The sequence below is a fragment of the Magallana gigas genome, chromosome 8, assembly GCF_963853765.1.
Source record: "Magallana gigas chromosome 8, xbMagGiga1.1, whole genome shotgun sequence".
NCBI lineage: Eukaryota > Metazoa > Mollusca > Bivalvia > Ostreida > Ostreidae > Magallana > Magallana gigas.
In genome coordinates, this window is record NC_088860.1 from 22826970 (window position 1) to 22852233 (window position 25264).

The 25264-nt window shown below is 32.7% G+C and overlaps 2 protein-coding genes across 6 annotated transcripts; one reads left to right on the forward strand and one right to left on the reverse strand.

The window, feature by feature from the left end:
• Positions 1-2292: 2292 nt before the first annotated feature.
• Positions 2293-5814, reverse strand: LOC105319938 (chromatin complexes subunit BAP18). Of its 4 annotated transcripts, none has more exons than XM_034472307.2 (7): positions 5698-5810; positions 5364-5458; positions 5073-5123; positions 4709-4890; positions 4268-4357; positions 3997-4035; positions 2293-3522 (listed from the first exon to the last, which is right to left on the reverse strand). In XM_034472307.2, the coding sequence occupies exons 1-6, from the start codon at positions 5713-5715 to the stop codon at positions 4001-4003; spliced, it is 471 nt and encodes a 156-aa protein (XP_034328198.1). In that variant the 5' UTR covers positions 5716-5810; the 3' UTR covers positions 2293-3522; positions 3997-4000. The 4 variants fall into 4 exon arrangements, with proteins under 4 accessions (XP_034328198.1, XP_034328197.1, XP_011415976.1 ...); XM_034472306.2 differs by having other exon boundaries at positions 5022-5123; XM_011417674.4 differs by lacking the exon at positions 3997-4035 and having other exon boundaries at positions 5022-5123; positions 5698-5814.
• Positions 5815-5987: 173 nt separating this feature from the next.
• LOC105319936 (major facilitator superfamily domain-containing protein 1) lies at positions 5988-19590 on the forward strand. 2 transcript variants are annotated; one of them, XM_011417673.4, is made up of 14 exons: positions 5988-6292; positions 8400-8608; positions 9115-9182; positions 9829-9937; positions 10250-10352; positions 10739-10837; positions 11571-11682; positions 13086-13142; positions 13405-13561; positions 16571-16668; positions 17534-17646; positions 18126-18173; positions 18541-18610; positions 18862-19590. In XM_011417673.4, the coding sequence occupies exons 1-14, from the start codon at positions 6127-6129 to the stop codon at positions 18878-18880; spliced, it is 1428 nt and encodes a 475-aa protein (XP_011415975.3). In that variant the 5' UTR covers positions 5988-6126; the 3' UTR covers positions 18881-19590. The 2 variants fall into 2 exon arrangements, 1 of the variants encoding a protein (XP_011415975.3); XR_004602065.2 differs by lacking the exon at positions 17534-17646.
• The last annotated feature ends 5674 nt before the right edge of the window (positions 19591-25264 follow it).

A 25264-nucleotide genomic window follows, 5' to 3' on the forward strand; every position in this document is an offset into this window, starting at 1 on the left:
CCCTAACTTTCAAACCAAATCTTCATCTTAACTAGTTATTTATTCTTTATTTTGCCTTGTGTCGGAGATTTGTGAGGGGGGGGGGGGGGGTGGGTGGGTGTTATCGTCGCAAACTACTGCAAATATGTACGATTCTCTCCCATCTGGAGAGAGCTATGCTAAATCCGGACCGTGGTTTGAAACGATGGATCTGGATGGGTGTCAAATTTTAAGTTAAATCAAAACACGCCCAATTCTCAAAGGTGGATGGTGTTTGAGGTGTAAGAAACGGGACAAGCGTTGCAATTCAAACTACCTACATGTAGATATATATATATATATTCCAATTTAATAAACAAATATCAACTACTCGTTCCCAGTGTGTACGCGGGTTACGTATTTTTAGGTCACCTGAGTAAAGTAACTCCGGTGACCTATTGCTTTCTGTTTTCGTCCGTCGTCGCGCGTCGTCCGTCGTGCGTTAACACGTTAACTCTACCGCCCCCGGGGCAACACAGGTGGGGCCAAATATGCACCAAAAAAGCCAAATTTTCAAAATTTTCTTCTCTACTCCCACACATGTGAGGAAAAAACTGGTTGCATGGTTATGATGTCCATGAAGCCCTTACCAAAATTGTGAAATTCATGGCCCCTAGGTCAGGGGTTTTGGCTCTGGGATGGGGCCAATATGGCCATATAGTAAAAATGTATTGAATCTTAGAAAATCTTCTTCTCAACTCCCATATATATTTGTTAAAAACTAAATGCATGATTATAATGCCTATGAAACCCTCTACCAAAATTGTGAAATTCATGACCCCTGTGTCAGGTGTTCGGGCTCTAGGGTGGGGCCAATATGGCCATATAGTAAAAATGTATTAAATCTTAGGAAATCTTCTTCCTTACTCCCATATATATATTTGTTAAAAACTAAATGCATGATTATGTTAATGAATCCCTCTACCAAAATTGTGAAAGTCATGACCCCTGGGTCAGGGGTTTAGGCTCTAGGGTGGGGCCAATATGGCCATATAGTAAAAATATATCAAAACTTAAATCTTCTTCTCAACTCCCATATATATTTGTTAAAAACTAAATGCATGATTATAATGTTAATGATTATGATGTCCACTAACTCCTTTACCAAAATTGTGAAATTCATGGCCCCTAGGTCAGGGGTTCAGGACATGGGGGGGGGGGCAATATAGTGTTAATGCATATAATGTTTAAAAATCTTCTTCTCTATTCTCACACATCTGTATGAAAAACTGACTTCATAATTATGTTTACCAGGAAGTCCTCTACTAAAATTTTAAATTTCATGTGCCCTGGAGTATGGGTTTTGACTTTAGGGGAGGGCCAAAATGGATGTATAGGTGTTTTAAAATACACATAATGTTTAAATATTATATCTTCTTTACTCCCACACACCTGAAAGGAAAACTGAATTCATGATTTTGTAGACCAGATCTATTAGTTTTTTACCAAAATTATAGATTTCATAGTTCTTTTTGAAAGATTTCAGCCATGGAAGTGGTCGTCATTACAGATTTATAAATTTTTCTTACTCCAGAATGAAAACTAACTCAATGCAAATATGAGATTCCTAGACAAGTTTCTGTATGGGTTATCTGCTACTCAGGTGACTGTTAAGGCCAATTGGCCTCTTGTTTCTGCAGTACTTGCTGCTTTCATACCTGCATGAATCACCATAGAAAAAATAATTAAGATAGGCCTGCATAAATTTATGAAGAAAATACTGGTATATTAATAACGCACATGAGCTGAAAACTCTTGAAAATGAGCTTTTCCGATCTATCTGTCAGTAAACTTTATACATTTATGCTACCTTCACTAGAGCCACGAAGCTTTCACTTTTTTTTTAAAACAGGGCTAGTCACTCTTCCAAGGAGTGTTAATATGAAAATATTGAAAATAAAATGTACATATAGCTTCACATCTTCGCTAGATAAAGGTTTCTGATACACAACATTCCTTATCAATATGTTATACATGTATTTTTGGCTGGCGAAGAAAGCTTTAGATCCGTGATAAATTCATGAATTCATGATCATCAATTAATGCAGCTTCGAAACTCCACATAATTTTGACAAACACAACACGTAGAAGCAATGAAAACATTACTTGTGCATTCATACCAGTTTCGTGTTCTTTCCGTTTTTGAATTCGTAAATTTACCTGGGTCAGATTGAGGTCAACAGTTGGTCATTGTTGGTCAGATGAGCGATTTGGAACACTCAAGAATGTGCATAGTGTTTCAACACCAATTTTTTTTTTTTACCAGTAAATAAGTTTTAAAGTAAATCATTTATTTCTGTGACAATGGTTTACAATAAAGAATGTACATTTACAGAAATAAAACACCTGGTCCATTGGACTTTTAAGTCAATGATAATTCTAACTACATATGTGAGAATTTACTTTGTACAATTATAAAATACCACTCAAAAAAGAAAAAAAAATCAAAACTCTTTTCTTTGGTTCACAGTATTTAATAACGTAATTCTTCTAAAACACCAAAAAAATGATAAAACATTCACATCTAATGAGGATATAGTGATACATGTAAAATATGAACAGTAAAACTATTCTAAATATCAGATATCGACTCAGACACGCTCCAATGTGAGTGAGCCACAAAGTACTGTAGTACCAACCCACGGATTGCTAATGTGACATGAAAACACATTTTGTAAAGTTTAATTGAGACATAGTTATACAGACAAGAAAAGGTATTCCATGGAAGTCTAGCACCAATTTCTCCATCACGCTTGTTTTGAATGAAAAATTATGGAAAAAAAATGCCTGCTAATGAACAACATACATTTTTCCAAAGGTTCAAAACATTATTTAATTAACACATACTGTCTAATCTATGGGTATTTTTTTTTCTTTTGAATTCATTTGTGATATTCTACATTTTTTTTGTTCTTGTACATCTCAACAAACTGCATCTTTCCTGACATCATATTAAAGTTAAGGGTAATTTAATTTTCATTCTGAAACTCTGTGTAATTTTGAACTCTTAAAATATTTTAAAAGGTATGTAGACATATCAGGGGCAACAACCAATGCAGTAGGCATAGATTTATTACATGAACTTGTAAATAAATTACTTGTTTCACATATACATGTATTTTGTTCACTTTGATCAACTCACATTTTAATTTAAGTACCAGAATTGCATGTATTCACTTTTTCATAATAAGACAATTTTTAAATTTCGACAAGAAAATTGAGCAGAAGAGGACTAGTTATCTCCCAGATTAAGGTGAAGACAAGTTAACTCCCCTTCAGCATGAACCATCAATAAAAGTGGAGAATAAATATGATTACGTAACAGGAATCGCTTGAATTTCAAGCCTTTAATCCAAACAATGTAAAATCTGCAGATCCAAGTGTTGAAATATAAATAATTGCCGTTCACTCATCAGTGTGTCACAGAAGACCTAACTGTTAGTAAATGCTGCCATGGTCTGGAACTCTTAACACACTGAGTTCACAACATGCTGGAATCTACATCTACAATAAACAAGTAAGTATTCAGAAAAAGAAACATATACAGTTAAACTTCATTATCTTGAACTAGACAGGATGGTTTATTAAAAACTTTGAGACATCTAAGTACTAGTATTTGTGATATCAAGGGTAAAATACTTAAAAAATATCCATTGTATTCGAGATATCAGTGTTTGAGATATCAAAGTTCAACTTTACATATTTTTTGATTAAAAAATATAATATTTCAGAATGTTTGGTTCATTTTGCTTTACTGTCATATTTTTTTGTAAGTCTTGATATGCTTTTAAATTCACTTGTACTGTAAAACAATATAATATATTAATTAAACCGCAGTTTAAAATTCACAATAAGGCATGCAAAATTTTGTTTGAAATACAAAGACAAAATAATAAATAAAAATAATAAGCAAGTGACAAAGTATAAAAACGAATGCAACAAACTGTCAAAAATAACTGTATAAAATTGATATATAACCTTATTATTCCACTCTCTCCTGTTTTACAATAACTGTCCCTAATTTAAGAGTTTATAAAAAATAATAAAGCTAGATTTTACTTCTTAGCATTAATATGAATTTTATTCATCCACTTAATGATTTGTTTAAACTAGTTTTTATGTTCATCTTGTCATGAAAAGATAAACTACCTATCAGTATCATAAACACATTTTTTGTCTATATAAATAGAAATTGCTGTGATAATTTTATGAAATTAAAAAGCAAGGAGTAAAAATAATTTTCTCTTACCTGAATCAAAATCTAAGCGTTTTGATGAGGAAGAATCTCCTTCAATATCTACATCACTTTCAGGAGCATTTAGAGCACTTAATGTCACATCTAAAATAAAGATAGTTCAAACACAGCCCTGAGGAGTTGTTTTAGACATCAATATCTACATATGAAATTCTTTTATCGGAATATCAAAATAAATAATCAGAAGTAATTACTCTTCTTCTCACATGAATGATATCTGTGTTCAACTATTCATATTGTCATGCATTATTAGTAGACAGTTTGTCTGTATTCATATTTTGCATCAGATTCTTGGTGTGATATTTCAACTGACAGTTCACATTGAGAGGGATATCTTATGCATTAAAGATGCATTTTATAAACAATAATTTTCTTATCAAGTTAGCACTCTTAAGATCATTTACATGTATCTAATTTGAATATTAAATCATGTACCATTTTGGGGTTGCTTTTTGGGCTGAGATTCTACTGAAGCACTAACTGTGGCTGTTGTAACTGTAACTACTTGCGGAGTCTTTTCTGCTCTCACAGCTTGCTTTTTAGGGGATGGTTCTGTTGGCTGTGGAAGTCCTGCATCTTCATATGCCTTCCTCTTCATTTGTGTTTTAATTTGAGATCTAAAATTTAAAAACTTCAAAAAGTTTACACCTGAATCTCTTTGTCACTTTCATTCATCCAACACTTTTCTTCTCTGCATCTTTTTGAGCTTCTAATGACTATAATATAATTTTTTAATTATCTGACTTACATAGTCCTAGTTTTTATTATTTCACTTATATTGTCAAGATCATCTCCAAACCGTTTGACAGCATTCTTCAGCATGTCCACTTCATGAGGGGTCCACTTTCCACTAAAAGAAGATAAGTATATAGAAATTTGATTTTTTAAAACAAAATAATGGTCATAAATATTACTGGTAAATTAAAAGTATCCCATTTTGCCATTAGACCATTGAACAGTTAAAGTTCTGTTGAAATATATTGTGATTAATCTAGCCTCTCATAACAATTCTAGACTACAGATCATATGCATTGTTCAGGCTGGAAACATTTATTTTTATTTCAAGTAGACATTCTTTTCTTCTGATCACCTTGATGGACTTTGTTCTGATGTAGGGTGAAGTTGTAGAGTAAGGTCCCCTAGTTTTGTAAAGGCAGCACCTGCTGCTGTGAATATTTCACCAACCTTTAAGCAGACACACAATTTATCCGGTTATTAAATGTAGTACATGTCAAAATACATGAATGTGTAAAATTAAACCTACAAACATGATAAGGAATAAAACATAGTTATCTTGCACAATGCAAGTGCACATGCAGTGTGACTGAACGCTAACGGTGAATTAATTATCTTTTAATGCAAATGATCTTTCATTTGGGAAAATGATGAATAGGTAATTTAATTCTCGCTTTAACAAAATATACCTTGCTTGCAGAACTCATTTCTGCTGTGCAGTTTTGTGCACAAAAAATTAACAAAGTTTCTTTCTCATGAGAAAACTGTACCGGAAGTTTACACCGGAACTATTACGTTAATCTCTACTCAAAGAATTCATTATTATTTTTTTATGCTGATAATATTTTTGGATAAAAATGATCGTTAAAGTAAACAATATAATATCGGCATTACTTTGATGATCTTGAAACAGCATATGATTTAGAAGTCGTAACTTCGAACGAATCTAATTTTTTTTTAATTTAGAGGCTGTACGTTACTATTTTGAGAGATCTCGTGACCATAACGTATGATGATATATAATCACAAGTACTTTGAAGAGCCTGACACATAGAAACACTCGACAATGTCCTCGACTTAACAGCACATTTTCACATCACTGATTCCACGGTAGAGAAATGACGGATTCTCAGTCAGAAAAGAAGCCCCTGTTGGGAGCAGTGAATGAGGGAGACGATGGGGAGGAGGAAGTTTTGGATGGATGTGGAGGGACCATGGCATGCAACCCCCACCGTCCCTTGCATCGATACCTGGTGCTGGCCATCATGTGCTTCCTCAGCTTTGGTGAGAGCTATTCAATAAACTCATTAGATCCATGTTTTCTGTTTAAATCCCGAAATTTAGAAATTTTTGGCAATTTTAATATAATTTACTACAATTAAGTAGAGCTGCATATTTAGGTCTGTGTATAAACCATGCGAAAAACTTGAATATCAAAAGTCTTAATCATGTATTAAAGGATGTTGATCCCAGTTTTCATATTTTTATTGCGTTTATTAATTGGTTAGTTCATGGAACTGGTTTTATGATAGATTTATGTTTTTTTTCTTATTTAAAAATGCCTATAGCTGCAGGTCTGTAAGTTAATTTGGATGGAAGACCAAGGAGCTATTGCTCCTTATTCTTTTTTACATGTTATAAAGTTGCAATTTACCGGGCACAAAAGCTTACACTAGTTTTGGACTGATTAATCTTATTTTCCAACCCATTCTTTACAAATATTTGATTCCAGAAAATTCCTTGAGAAATTTTACAATCTTCGCTTTACTTGCTTCAGATATCCTTCCCCAGCTCTGTTAAGTGAAGTAGTGTAGTTTGTTGTAAAATGTCAACTCTCGATCTGCACATGAATTTAACACACTTGATTTTTCTAGGCCAGTTAGCATTGTTTAAAAGAAAATTTGAATGTGGAAAGTACAGGGACAGCATCAGTAATAAATTGTCGGAAGAATTCAATGGAATAAGTACTGATTATTGTCACAGAATTTGTGTGGAAACAAGGTTAATTAGTCCACAACTATCGCAAGTTTTTCAACTTTTTTGTTTGTCATAAATTGCAACTGAAGTACATGTAATATGCATTTGCCCATTAGTGATTTTCAATAAATAAGCCATTCTGACTTAAATGGTGTAGTTACATGCAACAGTTTGAATTCTACCATGGTGTGCAGCATGTACATGTAGATCTATATATTACCAGAGGAAGTAAATCGAAGCACCAAATACACCGTAAGTGTCCTTGAGTGATTGATACATTACTTCCAGAGCTAGACGTATTATGTTATGGGAAACTTGAGAGACCTTTTATCATCGATACCAAGTGGTTGATATCATTACATTAATGTTAGGGGTCATATTATCATAATAGCTAGGATTATCACAAGAAATATGTAACAGTATTATTATTTGGTTAAAAGTATAACCAAAGTTATTGCAAGTGAGTTATCTATGACCTAGCTGGCTTATACCAGTGTACTAATGATACTGCATTGAAATGAAAGGAATGTCTCGTGTAAAACCTCACATGACCTAACTTGACTGTGCACTTTGAAACTTCAGAAAAATGTGATAACATAATTACCAGTATTAAAAGGTGCATTAACTATTTCATAATATTTCTCAATTGAATTGCAGGAATATCTATTTCTGACCAATAATAACATTTAGTTTGAATAATTAGAAAACTGTTAAAGTAGATTACGGTAGTTTTGGCATTCTTTGAAGGTGAAGAAAAGTCTTTAAATGATTTAACACCGTTGACTTCAAAGACACACATATATACATCATGTATAGCTGGAGAAGGTTTTATAGAATAAAAATTTTGTCCAAAAAGATAGGTATTAAGAGCCCTCATAACATGAATGTTTCAAGCATGTACAGCACTTCACTTTACAATACCCAAATTATGATACATCATATATCATCTTAACGTAACAAGCAAAATGCGTTCAGATGATTTAAAACAGCTGAAATACTAAACTGATATAACCCCATCACACTAAAATAAATATTGTGTTCCTCAACACAAGTTGAAATTTGCACTTTTACATATAAGTACATGTAATTGTAGATGCTAGCTCATTTATTAGATGATAGCTGAATTGCATTTTTTGTTGTAGATTTACATTTATTGATCAAAAGTAACAGTTACATGTTTACAGTAAAACATGGTTATAGCGAACATGCATATAATGAATTGACGCTTACAGGGAAGTGATTTTCATTCCCCAACCCCCATGACTTTTTTTTACATGTTGTAAACTTTACATATATAACAAATTATGCTTATAATGAAGTAAAATCGCCTGTCCCTGGCTCTTCGACCGTTATTATATACCAGTAAGCGTGTTTTACTGTATATGTCTTCAGTAAACATTTTCACTATTTCCAGGGAGCTACTTCTGCTATGACAACCCTGCCGCCCTTCAGGACACGATGATCAAGGCCCTGGACATCTCGGAGAGCACCTTCATGGGCTTCTATTCCTGGTACTCTTGGCCCAATGTCATCCTCTGCTTCTTCGGAGGCTTTCTCATTGACCGTGTGTTTGGGGTCAGGATGGGGGCCATCATCTTCTCCTTGTTTGTCACTGCAGGACAGGTAGAGATCAAAACTCGTTCACATTACAGTCGCTATATCCACTGTAGATTCCATATATATTTTTCACAAGTACTTTATTTCGTGAATCCACTGTTTTGTATCAAATTGCAAGAACATAAAATTGTGAGCACCATACCTTTGTGAAAATGTCATGTAGTTCACAACTGACTGAAAATTTAAAATCCGCAAGAGATGCTTCTTGCAATTTTATGCGGATTTTAATTCCTCATGTTTAATTAGGAATCTACAGTTCTCAAATTATCAAGGGTCTCAAAGTGTTTATAATTAAAAGCATTTCAAAGACCCAGAACTGATGGTTGTTTTAAAGCTTTTCAATGAAATTGTTCATTACGCCAGCCGTGAGCTTCGTTAACATTAACATCACCTTCACCTTCACCTTCAGAAAAATTTTCATGCACTGTTTGTACACTGTAAATGCTTTTAATAAAGATTAATATCTTTTAGGAAAAATGACGTATACATATCAAATTCTAATTATTCAATAGGTGTTGTTCGCTGCAGGTGCCCTTGTAAACCATGTATGGCTGATGAATGTGGGCAGGTTTGTTTTTGGGTAAGTGAACAGTGATGAGAATGATGCATTCATGGATTGCTATTTAAGTAAACATGGGTGTGATATAATGATTAATTAAAAATCTATAGTGTGTATGATTAAAGATTGTCATTTTTACAATGCATTTCATTTTAAAATGTATTTGTTTCGATTTAAGTAAGGAAATGCCATGGTATACTAATTTGGGAAAGGGAAATACATGTAATTAAAAACTCCAACCAGTTGAAATTTTCTCAGACCATGATTATTAATGACTGAAGCTGCATGTGTTCTTAAAATTCTGAAATTGGTTATGTGACATATCAACTTTGTCACAGGTGAATGTTATATATTACTAATGCCTATATTTAACTTATTAGCCTTTTGGTAGTTGTGTCAAATGGGAATGTGATAAAGTTTTTTCTATTTCCTTGTTGGCTATTTTGTCAACACTTACTGAAATAAACAGATCTGACCAGCTCTAGTGCTGTTCCTTCATATCTCTGGATATTTTACTTGAGACCAGTGTCATTTTTTTGTTGTTTTAATCGATGCAAGTAAATAATTACATATATTATAATCAGAGTCCAAGGTCTTGTTAAAATGGATCTATGAGCTGTGACCTTAGATCTACTTTTTTATTAAACATTTTATTAATTCGTTACAGTATTGGTGGGGAATCATTATGTGTTGCCCAAAATACATATGCTGTCAAGTGGTTCCAAGGAAAAGAACTCAACATGGTGTTTGGTCTTCAGCTGAGCTTTTCTCGAGTGGTGAGTTTCTTTGTCTTAAAGCATAGTCAGGTCTTAGATTTTCCAACCATATACCATAAAGGTTTCATATATACTGACTTTTGAATACAATGTACTTTTATTATTAGCAATCACTTTACTTTATAATTGAACAACTGATCACTGGGACTTTTCACATCAGAGCTTTTGCTGATAAATTTCAAATACAGGACTGCTTTGGGGCAAGAAGTATTTGCGATGATGACTCAAAATTTTGCAAGGTTCACCAGAACCTCATCATTTTAATGCACATGAATTTAAATTGGTTATCACTAGCTGTCATCACCATTGTAGGGAAGTACTGTGAATATGAACATCATGCAGCCCATCTATCAGTGGATCACTGGATTTGGATTCAAAAACGACTACACGGACCTAGGAGTGGTCCTTATGATTGGTAAGGGAGGCAACTCAGTGCTTCACTTACTGACTCAAAACACACCAACTGATACCCATATACACATGTATTAATTAGTGGAAAAAACCCCACATGAAATGGCATGCAACAGTAATGTAACCGTTATTTGAAGTACCGGTACTGGTACATTTCTTGTTTTGGCTTTCAGCATAGTTATCTGAATACTGGTACTAATGCAGTAAAGTAATTACCAGTAAATGTCACTATTGACTTATATAGTCCTGAAAATATTTTCTTATTGTATGATGATTAATCTCATAAAAATCGTACTTGCTCTGTTATTCTGCAGCATTTGATTTCCCCTCTGTATTGTATATACTTCACAGTATTTTTTCTCATTTTTCTATTGTTTTTTTTTTCCACAGGAGCCATCATGTGTGTGTTTTCTCTGTTCTGTGCTCTAGCGTTGAGCTTCTTTGACAAAAGAGCAGACAGAATATTAAAACGAGCTGCTGTTACTTCAGGTAAAAGAAATTAAGAGATATACCATAGATTCCTTTTTTTACATGAGTACTTTATTCCTTGATTTGCTGATTTGCATCAAATTGCAAGAATATAAAATCGCCCACACCGATTTTCTAAAAATAATTTTATGTAGTACAGGACTGTCAGAAAAATAAAATTGAGATTTTAACATTCACAAGGAGTTGAAGGGATAATTCTTACGATTTTATGCTGATTAATTTAATCCTTGAGTTTAATTAGGAATCTGCAGTATTTAAGCTGAAAAACAGTCTGAAACCTAGAAATGGTTGTAATGTTTACATGTGTATATACTTTGGGAAAGATAAGGTTTAATTGTCTGCTGACCAGGAGATATACAAATGTTCTCTTGTTGTACAGGGAAAGCAGTTTTGTTATATGAATGAATAAAAAAAATCATCATTGTATTTCAACAAGGCAGTAAACTTAAAGTCTGCTGCAAATATACCTCCAGCAACATTTATTAATTAGGCATTATATCATGTAGTTTCAAACAATGGGTTATTTTGTACAATCCCTAACTGAATGCGGAAATGTATAGGGGTACTTGTCTAAAGATTTGAAAGCGATAACAGATCTAGCCTCAACATTGCTCTGAAGACTTCTTATTTTTGTGGTATTTTGAAATTTTTGGCATGTAATTATTATAAATATTATTGTGGAAGCTCTTGCATGAACTTACAATACAACAACTTTGACCTTTGACTTTTACAGATGAACAGATCAGGATAACAGATGTGAAGGACTTCCCCTTGACCTTTTGGTTGCTGAGTATCATCTGTGTAGGCTATTATGTAGCAGTCTTCCCATTCATTGGTCTAGGACTGTAAGTAAAAATCATATATTTCTTATACATGTCTTTTTATGTTGTACGTGTATTATAGATTTACTTTCTGGTGTGACTATATAACTCAAACATCATAATATGCTTTATATATAATGACCTATTTAATATTTTGATTGTCGCAATTACGATCAAATGTTTCCAAATTCAACCAATGATATACTGTAAAAGCCATGTTATTTCAATTATTAACTATATAATATTTCTGACAATAAAAAAATTACTTGAAAATGACATACCAGTAACTGCATGTTAGCAATGAAGCAGTATTTTGGAAGGGAATGTCTTAATTGCAGCAGAATGTGGAAACAAATATTATAATGTGCAATTTGTTTGCATTTATTTTTATCGTTATGACTTGATGTAAAGCTTTTAAGGTAATCCATCCATAACTAAGGTGAATTTAACAATTTTGATAGATTTTAACTATTTTGAATATCTATTGAAATTATTATGATGCCGACATAAACCAAACTCGGGAATATGTATGCAGTTGATAAGATGAACTTTTTGCACTTGGAAGTTTTTTAAGGAGTTGTCTGCCCCTTGCAAAAATAAAAAAAAAATTCAATTATCAAAAATATTTATGGTAAATAATTAATTTTTTCAGCATTATCAAAGAACAGAAAAGCTTTTGCAACTTTTTACCAAGAGATTTGTGAGAAAATTATTTGTGCTATAAAGATATATTTAAAAATGCATTTTTTCCCGTAGACTTCAATGTTAACCTCAAGATGGGACAAATTTGTTAAAATTCAAAATTTTTAAAAATTTTAAAGATGAATCTTTATTATTACATAAACCCCTTAAAACCACACTAAGATTTTAGTAATCAAACTTGCAATCTATTAGATATGAAATGTGGATGGACAACCTTAAAAGAAAACGTTCATTCAATAAGCATTAATGCTATAAATTTGAAAGTTGTGTACTGTCAATTATTACTAGAATTAAGTTGCAATCTCTTACAAGAGTTGCTGTTCCTATTTCACACGTAGTGATGGCCTATACAATTAACAATATCTTTGAAAGTAGATAAAATCGAAATTGAATTTAATTTGATAAAGGGAGAATGGTCATTGTCTTTAAAAAATAAAAATAAATTCCTTGAACTTGTCATCCCAGTGGCAATTTACATAAAAACTTTGATTGTATAATATGTTTCATATTTCTATTAGTGGATCAATAGAAATGATTCATTATGTGCTTTTTAAAAGGAATTTTATTAAAGCAGTTCAGCACCTGTGTTAGTTTTGAATATTGAAGATGTAGGTCTTATTATGAGACTTGGTTTTTTAAAATATTACGTAACAGAACTTATGGTTTCACTTTAAATTATTCAACTTATAAGTTTATCAAATGTTACGTATCAATTTTTGTTTTAGGGTATTTTTTGAAATGAAGTGGGGATTTGAACCAAGCTTAGCAAACAATGTAAACAGGTACATACATGTATTATCATATACTGAAAGATTGTAAATGACTTTAAATGTAAAGATGGAAGCATTTACAGATAATTTCAATAAAGAACAAATGTGTAAAAATTCATTGTCTTAATAATTTGTCAAGATAGCTCACTACAGTATGTATGGCAATTTAAATGTTTTGTTAAATTTTTGTATCAACCGATTTGGTTGAATATTATCATTATTAAAAATTGCACTCTTTGAATAGCCAGTATCAATGCTTTGAAATATTTTTCAGTTTAGTGTACATCATCTCTGCAGTTGCCTCCCCTGTCTTTGGTTTTCTGATTGATCGAACAGGAAGAAATATTTTCTGGGTCATTCTGGGCACGGTTTGTACCATTGGCTGTCACGCGCTGCTGGCATTTACATTCCTCAATCCATATGTTGGCATGGTGAGCTACTACAAATGTACTGTTTGAAATTCCATAGCATACTCTAGCTACTGCTAAGTCCTTTGATTATAAGGAGTAATGTATTTATACGTAGAGCTTTATGTTAAGGATACCTGAACAAACACTGTTCCGTACAAAGTAGAAAGAATAATCTTACCGTGACCAGGCCCCGTGGCCATGAAACTTAGACAAGCTCACTTTTGATCTAAGTCTCATTTTTCTACTATATATTCCTTGTGGAAAAGTAAGACTGAGATCAAAAGTGAGCTCATCTAAGTTTTATGGCCCGGGGCCAGGCTACGCTCAGGTCTGCAGGACGTCTGTCACTTTAACGATAGAACATTCTATCTATGTACAGAGAGGCCCATTGCTTTAGTACATACATGCATTAATTAATAACCATAAAACATACTTTTATTGAATCAATTCTGTTATTCAGTAAGGATTGGGAAACGGGCATATTGCATGTACTGGTGTACCCATTCCTTGAATACATACATTGACTTATGATTGTAACTGATGTCACGCTATTCTCTCTGAGAGGCAGTTAACAGGGATGGTCCTCTGATAGAACGTTTAATTGTTAATCTCATTAACAAGATATTTTCTTGATCTCCTACGAATGATAAGTTTACATACACATGTTTATCCATGACTCATCAATTTTGTTGATTTTTATGAAGTACATGTGGTTGAATGTCAATAAACAAAAGGTGACCTGAATCATCATTTACTTAACGTAAACAACTCAAAGAGGATAAATCAAAGCATGTAAATTCAGCCTGGTGTGATTGCGAGACCAAAGTTGTTTGTGAAAAATATTCTGTGAGCAAGAAGTATGTGTACACCTAGTAGATATTATCTAACTGAATAAAAATGATATGGATTTTCATCAGTTTGGTTTAATTGGGATTAAATATCATGACAATTCATATAATCTCCAAGCACTTTTGCGACTTTTCAAGCTTTTCAAGCAATATTTTAAAATAAATTCTGTATACTGGTTATTTAAAGTATTTAATAACTTTCCTTGACACAGATAATGAGATTTTATAGATCTATTTTAGAGATTTGGAAAATACACTCCTTATGACATCACAAAGGACTATGTGCAGTTTTATGCATTATGCATTGCCCTCAAAATCAAAGTTTTAGAAAGAGCTTTAAAAATAAGGTGAAAGATAGTTAAAATCATATCGGAAATAAAGGTGTAAAAGGTTATCACCACAGTGACGTCTTAATGTAGAAATGACATCATGAAGATTGCATTATTTTGATAAATTGATGTTTTGTAGCAAAATATAGGTGTTTTCCCATGGTTTTTCGACTGGGAAATATCGAGCACAGGCTTGCTCAAGTACCATTTTTTAGTATAATGTGTATAACAACCTGAAGAAAAACATATGTTAAAATTGCACTTGAGCAGACCTTTGCTCTATACTTCCGAATGCAAAATATAGAGCAAAAATGAGAATATTTTCATTTTTTTGCAAAGAACTATATATGATAAGAGTGAAATTTGGCCCCCATAATTCGCCATTTTTTAAGTGTTTCGGGTACAATAAAATGTTAACTAATTTTTTAGAAGAGTTGATATAAAATATATTTTTCATCTATTTATTTGATTTATTTGCACTCACTGGCAGTGTATGACGTCAGAAGTGACGCCATTTCTATAATTCAATCAAAATCAGCCAAAAATTGACATTTTTCTTATCTATTTACGAATGGGAAATATAGAGCGCATGCTTGAACAAGGAAAATTTTTTTGTCACTTATTAGTCTTGGCTAGATACATCTCTAATTAAAATATTTTGTTTGTTCAAGCATGCGCTCTATCCTTTCGGAAGGAAAAACTGCTTGAATACAAGCTGTTTTACGCTAGAAATGCAGAAATGGCGGGAAAAGGTTGTCTTTACAATGTCATATTTCTAAATTGTGAGCACTTGAACCAAAATGAATATAATGTAAACACATCACATACATATCTGTACTAAAAAAACAAAGAACGATAGTAAAATGATGATGTTCATTTTAGGGGGCCATTTTAGGCCCTTATCATATATAGTCCTTTGTGGGAATTAGGTCATTTAGATAACCTCATAGATAAACAGCGAATGAGCAATGATGACTAAAATCAAGATTTAAGTTATAGGCATCCTCTATACAATGATTTGTGAAGATTTGATTTTTATACGATACTACAGTTGAACTTTGATATCTCGAACACTGATATCTCGAATACAATGGATATGTCGAAGTGATTTGTAAGTCCCAACCCCTTATTTATAAAGTACTTTACCCTCGATATCTCGAATACTCGGATATCTCGAAATTTTTAAACAGTCCCATCTAGTTCGAGATAACGAAGTTTGACTGTATTTAAAAATTGGTTGAAATCGTGGGCAGATATTTGACCTTACCGAACATAGTCCTTTCATATTTGATAAATTGTAAAATGTCTTGTACTTTGCGTATACCTTAACAGATAATTCTGAATAAAAAGTCTGGTAAAAAAAGAAACTTTGCATCAAAAATAAAACTGGCCTAAGAATTCTAAATGATATCTTTAATTTTTATGAACATTTGTACTCCGTTAGTCTTGCCATAACGGTTATTGTAAACCAACTTTTATTCACTACAACTTTATTTCGTGATTTACTGGGGATAAACTAGTGCACGACAACTAATTTTTACAGCTAAACCTTAACCAGACCCTTGCTGTTATATAACAAGTTTCTGACAAGGAGTAGTTCGCTGGGAGAAATATTTGAGACGATGAGGCTTTTTTGAGCCTCATGAAAATTCCTTGCACATAAATTAAAGTTGGTTTACAGTTTGGTTGACACTGTAAACATCACCCACCCTGTAATTTTTTTTACCGTTTTAATTGTTTAATTGTAGACTATAGTTTTTTAAATGTTTGCTTAATATGTAAAGATGTCAGTGAATGCTTCAATATCCATTTCCTCTTCATAATATGTAACTTCGCTTTTTTTTCTTTCAAAGTCCTGTATGGGATTAGCCTACTCCATCCTCGCTAGTGCTCTCTGGCCGATAGCCTCCCAAATTGTACGCAATAGTCAGTTGGGGACAGCTTATGGCATGTAAGTAGAATAAAAACAATTCAAGCATCTGAAAAAAATACTCAGTTACTGCTTATGGCCTGTAAGCATGAAAAAAGCTCCTAAATTTTGACTGATAAAAACCAATTCTTTTTTTGATCAACCATCTGAAACAATATTCAGTTATGGCTTACTTTTGGCATAACTGAGTAAAAAAAAATTATATGAATAAAAACAAATCTTTTTGATCTACTATTTGAAAAATTGCTTAATGGCATGTATGTAGGTAAAAAAAAAACTTTTTTGATATGCCATCTGAAAGTGGTGTGAAAAATTCATTATTACCAGGAGTGAGCAAAAAAACACATGAATTCATTTTAAATAAAAAAAATTCCTAGAATTCTTGGAATTATTCAACAGGCACACAACTCTCAGAGGAATGTATCAACAAAAAAAAACAAAAAAAATGAGCAACCTTGGATTTGCTAAATTAGTCTCAGGTTTTGATGTTAGTGAAATTGCTCTGCAAGTGATGCATACATTTCTTTTAAGTTTCAAAGATCAATATGTGAAGTGTGTATATTTTAAATATGTACATCAAATTGGTTTGAAGTATGCAAATTTGCGTATGACAAATCTCTCTTTGCTATAGACATTCAATGACAAGCATGTCGCCAGACACACAAAATCTGCTTCAAATGTCTCATCCTTTGCTTTCTCTAAAAAAAAATAATATTCAGGTTATATAAGGAACAAATAACTATATTTTGATAAATTTTTGAATGGTTGGACTTTGACCAATGAAAAAGCACCTTGAACAGTCTATAATTTTTCATTTAATGAAGAATTAACCCTTATACTTGTTGATCAGTTAATTCTTTAATGGTTGTCTGGGTCTGTTTTGTAGCATGCAAGCTATACAGAACCTGGGCTTGGCTGTGATAGCCATCGCAGCAGGTGCCATTGTGGACTCTAGCGGCTATCTTATCCTAGAAGTCTTCTTTCTGGCATGCCTCTGTGGTACGTTCACAACTTGATCTGGCTTGTCAAACATTTTCATATATGGATACATGCTTAATTTTGTCCCATTTGCTCCAACCTTCGTTGGGAGATTTCAAAGCAGTAAATCACAAATTTTAGGGAATTGAATTTAAAAACATAGTTTGGATATGGTGTAGTCCAACTTTTCTTCCTGGCGAGTTTTTTTGCACATTTTCGGATTGAGATGCACTGGTTTGCAACAACTAATTTTCGTGATCAAGAAAAGTTTCTCACATGCATAAAAAAGTTCGTTTACAGTATTTGTAATGAGCAATTTGGGACTTGCATGTATTAATACTTTATACAATATTTCTCTCTGAAATTCACACTTTAGGAATAAACCTTTATCTGCAAACTGAAAATTTAATTCTATGTAACAAAGGGATTGTTAAGATTTCTAGTGCACACTGTCTGCTGTCATTGAAATTTTGGTCTATAATTCTTTTATACGATTTTAGTTGCCCTCATAGCAGCTGTGATGTTATATCTAGTGGATGCCTCTAGAGGTAGGAAAACATTTCTACCCCAATCCTCAAAGGGTTCTGAGTTGATAATTAAGAGTACTTTTCACTTAAGTCATGAACAAAAAAATTGAAATATCACAATAATTTTTAGTGTTGAAATCTTCTTTTTGTAAAATTAAAATCTCAGAAGGTATTGATTATAATATACAATTACCGTAATTTTTTTTGTACATTTTACAATGCTAAGCAGTGAAAGAATGTTGACTTAAAAATTTTTATAAGGCACCATACCAAGAAACTGTAAACTGTTGACCCCCTGTGGATTTCTAACCTTTTCATACCTGATTCTTATCAATAAGTCTTTTATAATTTTTGGGGGGTTAAAAGTAAGTTATGATTTTCCATTCAGGTGGAAAGCTGAATAGGTCAGCCAAAGAAAGGAAGAGGTTAGCAGCTTTGAAAGAGGAAGAAGAAGAAGAGTAAGTACTAGTATATGATGTAGGACTGAACTTCTTCATCTTCGCTAGCCAAGGGTTTTCGGTCCACTCCGTACCCCATAAACATTCATGGGGAACGAAGTGGAGTGAAAACCCTTGGCTAGCGAAGATGGAGCTTCTTATGATATTTACAGCAAAATCTAGAATTTGATTAATACATGTTTCAAAAAGCCTTACCAAGGAATGGACAACCTTGATTGATGATGTTGATTTTTTTTGGGTTTTTTTTTCAGGAAGAAGTTATTAGACTGATGATAACACTGGTGGGAGTTTGTCTATAGTGAAGTGATGATTTGATTGTGTAAAGTTTAGCACATCTGAAGACTCGCTGGTAAACATCAGACTCGTCTAGAAGGGGTTTTTTTTCTTCAGGTGAACTCCATGAACACACACCATAAAGACACTGAAGATTTCTCTAGCTGAATATGATGAATTACCGTACCTCAAACCTTGGTGCTTTTCATTCACAATCATTAAAACATTTACGTCATCTCGTTAACATGTCTGAGACCCATCCCACAGAATCTTACTAAGTTAGTTTCCAGTTCAATAAACTTTTTCAAAACAGTTATTGCTACGTGAGAGACCGAAAAGTGGTTACCTTAAATCAACAAGAGTTACTAAAGGCATACTTTTATCTACATATACGGCATACTTTTATCTACATATACATGTATATGTAGATTTAGTGGATTTTGCAAATCTGCTTATTCATCGTCAATGAATGAACAACAAAATTGAACTACATGTATGTACTACCCCCCGGTATTTGTCTGTGTAATTTATATCAATTTTATTAAATAACAATTTTTGTGTCTCAATACCTACTTTGCTCATGATCGAATCATGCAAAACATGTGATATAAAAACCATGATGTCATTATGATGTTGTTGTGATGAAAGTGTGCATTGTTGCTTGTGTACAAGTACATGTATTTTATTTTATTAAATTTAAGACATTTTTTGTCTTCTTGATTGTTTTTGCAAGTGAGTTCCTCAAAAATGAAAATTTTAGGTAAAGGAAATAATCAATATTGTCTGTTTGTTTATCAATATTATTTATTTGAGTTCAATGAGTTGTTTTCTAATCCTTGTAAAAATAGTAAGGAGTCTTTGAATACCACACAGTTTGGCGAATATCTAAACAATTAGGTTCTTTAACTGTGTAGTTGTGACTTTAATTTGGCATCCAATACCACGCACAGTAGGGTTGAAGAAACTTTAATTAAATCAACATGCAATATTTTGCCAGGTCATTAAGTAAATAACCTTAAAAAAAATACATCTAAAAATATCATTCTTTGGGTTCCTTCTGTTTTAAAAGTGTTTTTAAAATAGGATACCGCGCGCAACACATAGTCCGAAATTACAAATGCCACTTTAATGATATATTGAAGCAAATTAATTGAAGAATACAACGATTAATTAATTATGTCTCTAGACATTTCTCAACATATCCAAGTGAGGATTGAACCAGCTGCAACTTGTGAAAAACCTTGTCCGGGGGGGGGGGGGGGGGGGGCATTTTTAGAATTTGGTGTCACCATAGCTTGTATATAGGTGTATTCGCTGTGTACAGGTACAGGGCAAAGGATTATATTAAAAAAACAACCTATACATAACTTTATAAATACCAGCCATTCCCCAAATACATACATGTATTTATGAAACAAATAAATACATGTACATGTATTTATCAAATATCAACGTTTGAAATGTGTTGATATCAAAAACATGAGAAAAATCCTAAATTACATTTGAATTTGCTTTTCTGTGTTAATTAAACATTAATATATACGAGTGTAGAAATTTGAATGAAATCTAAGACATCCTCTTGATCCAGGAAACAGGACCTTAGCCTAGTGCATGATACACAAGCGGTTGGACGATAGAACATCCTGTCAACCTAGGAGTCTGTATTTATGTTCAATGTTTAGGTCTGTCTACCCCCCCCCCCCCCCCCCCCCCCCCAAATCATCAGCTTATTCGGTATTTGTGTAAACGTATGAGTCTTGGCCGAAGACCGTATTTTAATACTTCAAAACTTGACAAATTTTAACTTGCAAAATAATTTTGACAACAAAATGATTTTTGTATCGCGTTTTTGTAAACTAATATTTGTTACATAAAAATATACTAACTAGTAACAATCAAACATTTCAATCATTCAAAAAAAAAAAAAAAATAAATCGAGACAGAATGAACTAAATATGATGTTAAAAATTCAAATGATCTTTTGTTTTAATAAATTAATGGGATATTCTACTACATATATATAAAAAAGTTTCCTTGAGTTGTATACATAGGGTAGTTGCTGACGACCATGTATGATCCCAAGACTCTCAACTGAGAGAAGACTGACACACATGGACGTCTTAGATTTTGAAGTGATATGGAAACTGCTTTTAACATAGGGTCCCATCTATTATTAGGGAGCGCCTACGCTGCACTTGGTATAGTCAGCAAAAATCAAAGTACTGCCACTACCAGACAGAGATAAATTACGACTGTGACGCACTACGGACGATGAATTGCTCACTATAGCAACTAACACATCAGATATATATGGCTTCCCCCGCACTGCAGGACTGATGCACATTGCAGAATTGTTTTAAATTATATTGATTTAATGAAATAAAGTTTTGATTTATTAGTGTAATGCTATATTTTAATATTTGCTTGCTGATGTATATTTTATTGAAGTGTTCAAGATGGCGCGTTGGGCACAACAATAGCCTTACTTAGAATTGGTTTTGTTTTGAATTATTAAATAGTTAGCTCGTTGTCAGCAACATTGAAATATGTAATAAATATGTTTAAATGTATTTATATTTCATAACACATTATGGAAAATTTTTGGTCTGTTTTTTAAATGGGCATTACATATCGATATACTCACCTGCTCTCTTTGTTAAATCAAACGGCAAAATCTCTTGTGGCCAAGATCACTTTATATTATAGTTGACTTTTTAATGAGCATTTAATCCATTCCTGGCTAATAGCATTTTGTTCACTCAGAAATTAAAAAACAAGCAATGTGTGTGCATTGATTGGTGATCGATATAATAGTCGCCATAATGACAAGACTGGTTTTAAAGTCATTGCACTCTGCAAGTGCTTTTTTTTTTAAACATACAATATAAGTTAATGTTTTCATAATAATTGCAGTTTGTACGTGTTAATGTTTAATCAAATAATCATACAAAATGTAAGATGAATTGTAAATTAAATTTCCTGTTCAGCTCATCGAGACGAAGTCGGGGAGAGCTTTTGCTACACCCACGGCTTCGGAGTCCGGACCTGATTAAAGTTTCTGGGACAGGTCCTGAATCTGAGTACAGTAATTACTTATCCTACCTTCACCAAACTTTGCATGGATGGTGCATCTTGACCTATTTAGGGACTTACAGGACTTCTATGCTGAATCTGCGCCATAAATTTCAGATGCCGGAGGAGGTTATGTTTTTCTGTTTTTTTAAGAGCAGGTTAAAGTTTTTGGAGCATCTGCCCTTTTATAGCCATGTCTTAATTACTATTGATCTTAACTTCACCAAACTTGCATGGATGGTGCGTCTAATGATACTTATGCACTTGAATTTGATAGACAAATCTGTTACTACTGGTCATATCATTACCAAACTTGCACCGATGGTGCGTCTTATGATACGTATTACAGGTTTGAATGCTGAATCTGAGCCATAGGTTTGGGTTGCTGGACGCTATGGTTTTTGGTGATAGTTAAAGAGGCATGGTCACGATTTTGGTCAAAAATTTCTTTTCCGATTTTAGTGTTGACAATGCTTCAGTAAGGCATTTTTAATTAGCAACCAAAATTTAAGTGTCATTTACTGAGTTATAAGCAAGTTACAGAGCTTACAATTCTTTGCTATGTAAGCAAAGCTTAATTTTGTTTACATTTTGAAAGTCGAAGTATAAACCACAGTTTTACACCTAAAATAAATGTGTTAAATGTTAGAAACTGTTTATTTATGCTTAAAATGAATAAGAAGGTACACAAATCAGCTTGAAAAAGAATTGTGAGCCATGTATCTTGCTTTTATCTCTACGACTGACACTCAAATTTCACTATTTGATCATTAGAAATGCATTCCTAAGGCATTGTAAACATTAAACACAGAAAAACAGAATTTGACCAAAATTCTGATCATGCCCCTTTAAAGTCTTTTGAGCAGGTGCCTTTTGATAAACAAATATTAGTTTATATAATTGTTTAATCTTTACCAGATTTGGAAATATGGAGCATCTTGTGATACTACACATACTTGGATGCTGAATCTGAGTCATAGGTTTCGGATGCTGGAGGAGGTTAATGCAGATTTGAATTTTGAAAAGATGCTGTCCCGACCAACTTTCATGGTTCATGTAACTTTTATTTTAAATGGAACGAACAATGTGTAACAATCTGACAATGTGACGATATTTTAGGCAATTGAAATTTTTCTTATAGAAATAGCAAAATAGGAAATAGCACATTTTCGGGTTTCTGCTGGAACACCGTTTTTTTTTAATTCTAGATTTATACATCGGGGTCACGTGACTTCGCGCGATTTTGTTAGCCGTTGATACTTCCGGTGATGGCTGAAACTGGTGAAGGAGGAAAAGCGCGGTATTTTTGCGCAGCCGAGGGGTGTCATGTAGGAAGGTATGGATTCATGCACGATATTGAATTTTTCGTGCTTTTGCAAGTCAGTTGGCCTCCGACATTTTTGGGACATTAAAAATGAGACTCTGAAAGTGTATAGTTTACTATTCGATGAGAGACCCCTACGGATAAGGAATATGAACATTTTTTGTCTTCTTTTTCGACATCGATTTCCGGTTAAGTATTGGAACAGGTCCCATATCTAAATTATCACTAGTAGTAACTTCATTTCTTAAATACTAATTGACTTAAAAGACTTGGATCCAAAATCAGAGCCAAAATTTTCAGATGGTGGAGGAAGTAATTATATTGGATACTTTGGTATTTTTAGTAGTTTTATATCTGGTAATATAAATGATTTTGTATCATATAATGTAGTTCTAATATCATGTGATATTAATTTAATTGACTTAAAGATATGATACATTGAATTATCTTGTAATACAATGTCTATGTATAATATATAATATTTGTAATATAAATTTTTTAAATTTTATTTGATATGGAATGAATTATGTTATACAGTATTAGATTTATTTGATAAGAATTAAACTATACTTTTTTTTTTATACTTTTGATACATGTATAATATAATGATGGTGGTCTTAAACATTTGATGCATTGTACCTATGTTTCAAGAGTGTCAAGAATTTAAAACTAGTTCCCTAAGAATATTATACATGTATTTTTATATATCACATAGAATCATTAATTTACGTAAAAGAACGTGTGATTTACGTATGAATTCTAGATGTTGGTCTTCCTTTGACATTTAAATAATTGCACATCCTGTAATTTGTCAATCATGCTTCCTGTCTTGTATCTCACCCTATATCAAATAAGGACAGGAATTTGTGCAGCATATTAGTAACACCAGCAAAAATTCCAACTTATTAAACTAAAAAATACAGAAAGACGATCTGCCGATCATTGAACTGAAAGGTAACTAAAAGATGGTTTCCTCTCGCCGTCTTTGCGGTTGATCACCTGCATATATTTCCGTAGTCAGTCAGAAACAAACCTAATAAGTAACTACACTCTTGTTGATATAGCAACAAAAAGGTCTTCAGTTCTTAAATACATGTTATATATCTGTAATCATTTGCTTTTTATGTAGAGAAAAAAATCATGGATAAAAAATTTACTGTGAAGGAAATTTTCAGACCTAACTTCCATGTAAAGCAACGAAAATGATAAAAAAATATAATCAATTTTGGAGTACTTGCTGTGACGACCGAGATTACGCCGAGTCAAACAAAATACTTAAAAATATCTACATACATAATATGTCTTTCTTTCCCGAAAGTTTGGTTGTTCAAGCCTGTGCCACACCTGCGATCTTGTTGAGAGGTTTTTTGTCTCGGGATTGGTAACAGACAAACGGAATATTGCTGAATGCAAAAAAAGTTTATAATTCTTGTACATTTAATAGAATAATGTTATTTTTATACATTAATTTTATCTTCTACGTTTATCAGGCTAATCATAACACCATAGAAATCACTAAAATCTCTTAAATCCTGATTTTTTTCCGGAATAAATGCGTTTGTTCCATAAAAGTTTCGTTTCTTGATCACTTACAGTTTCTGAGATCTCGCGTGGACAAACTTTGAAAAAACAAACAGACCCCAAAACAAAGCTAATTGAGATATTTTGAGATATCTCATCGAAGGTAGATTTTTTTGTTTATTTAACATTGCATAGATGTCATAAGTAATCATTTGAACTTAAATACCATGTAAAATAGAAAAAATGAAAAAAAAATCTATATTTGGAGTCCTGTGATGACCAGAAGTTACACAGAATCAAACAGTTTAAACACATTTACATACACATGTCTTTTATCCCACAATAGTTGGTTTTTCAAGTTTTTTCGTCTAGGGACCGAAAATTGAGGAAAGGAAATCAGTTTAGAAAAAATTAAACCAAAAGTGCCTCGAGGTATTATCATTTTCTATCATCACTTAAATTTT

Bases quoted from the DNA above. Each gene is read 5' to 3' on its own strand.
- LOC105319938 (XM_034472306.2), bottom strand. The intron at 5,124-5,363 runs GTGATCAGAAGA...ATCTTCTTTTAG, and splicing joins TCAGAACAAAGTCCATCAAG to TGGAAAGTGGACCCCTCATG. The intron at 4,358-4,708 runs GTACATGATTTA...TCTTTATTTTAG, and splicing joins CAAAAAGCAACCCCAAAATG to ATGTGACATTAAGTGCTCTA.
- LOC105319936 (XM_011417673.4), top strand. From the start codon at position 6,127: ATGACGGATTCTCAGTCAGAAAAGAAGCCCCTGTTGGGAGCAGTGAAT. The intron at 8,609-9,114 runs GTAGAGATCAAA...ATTATTCAATAG, and splicing joins TGTTTGTCACTGCAGGACAG to GTGTTGTTCGCTGCAGGTGC. The intron at 17,647-18,125 runs GTACGTTCACAA...ATACGATTTTAG, and splicing joins CTTTCTGGCATGCCTCTGTG to TTGCCCTCATAGCAGCTGTG.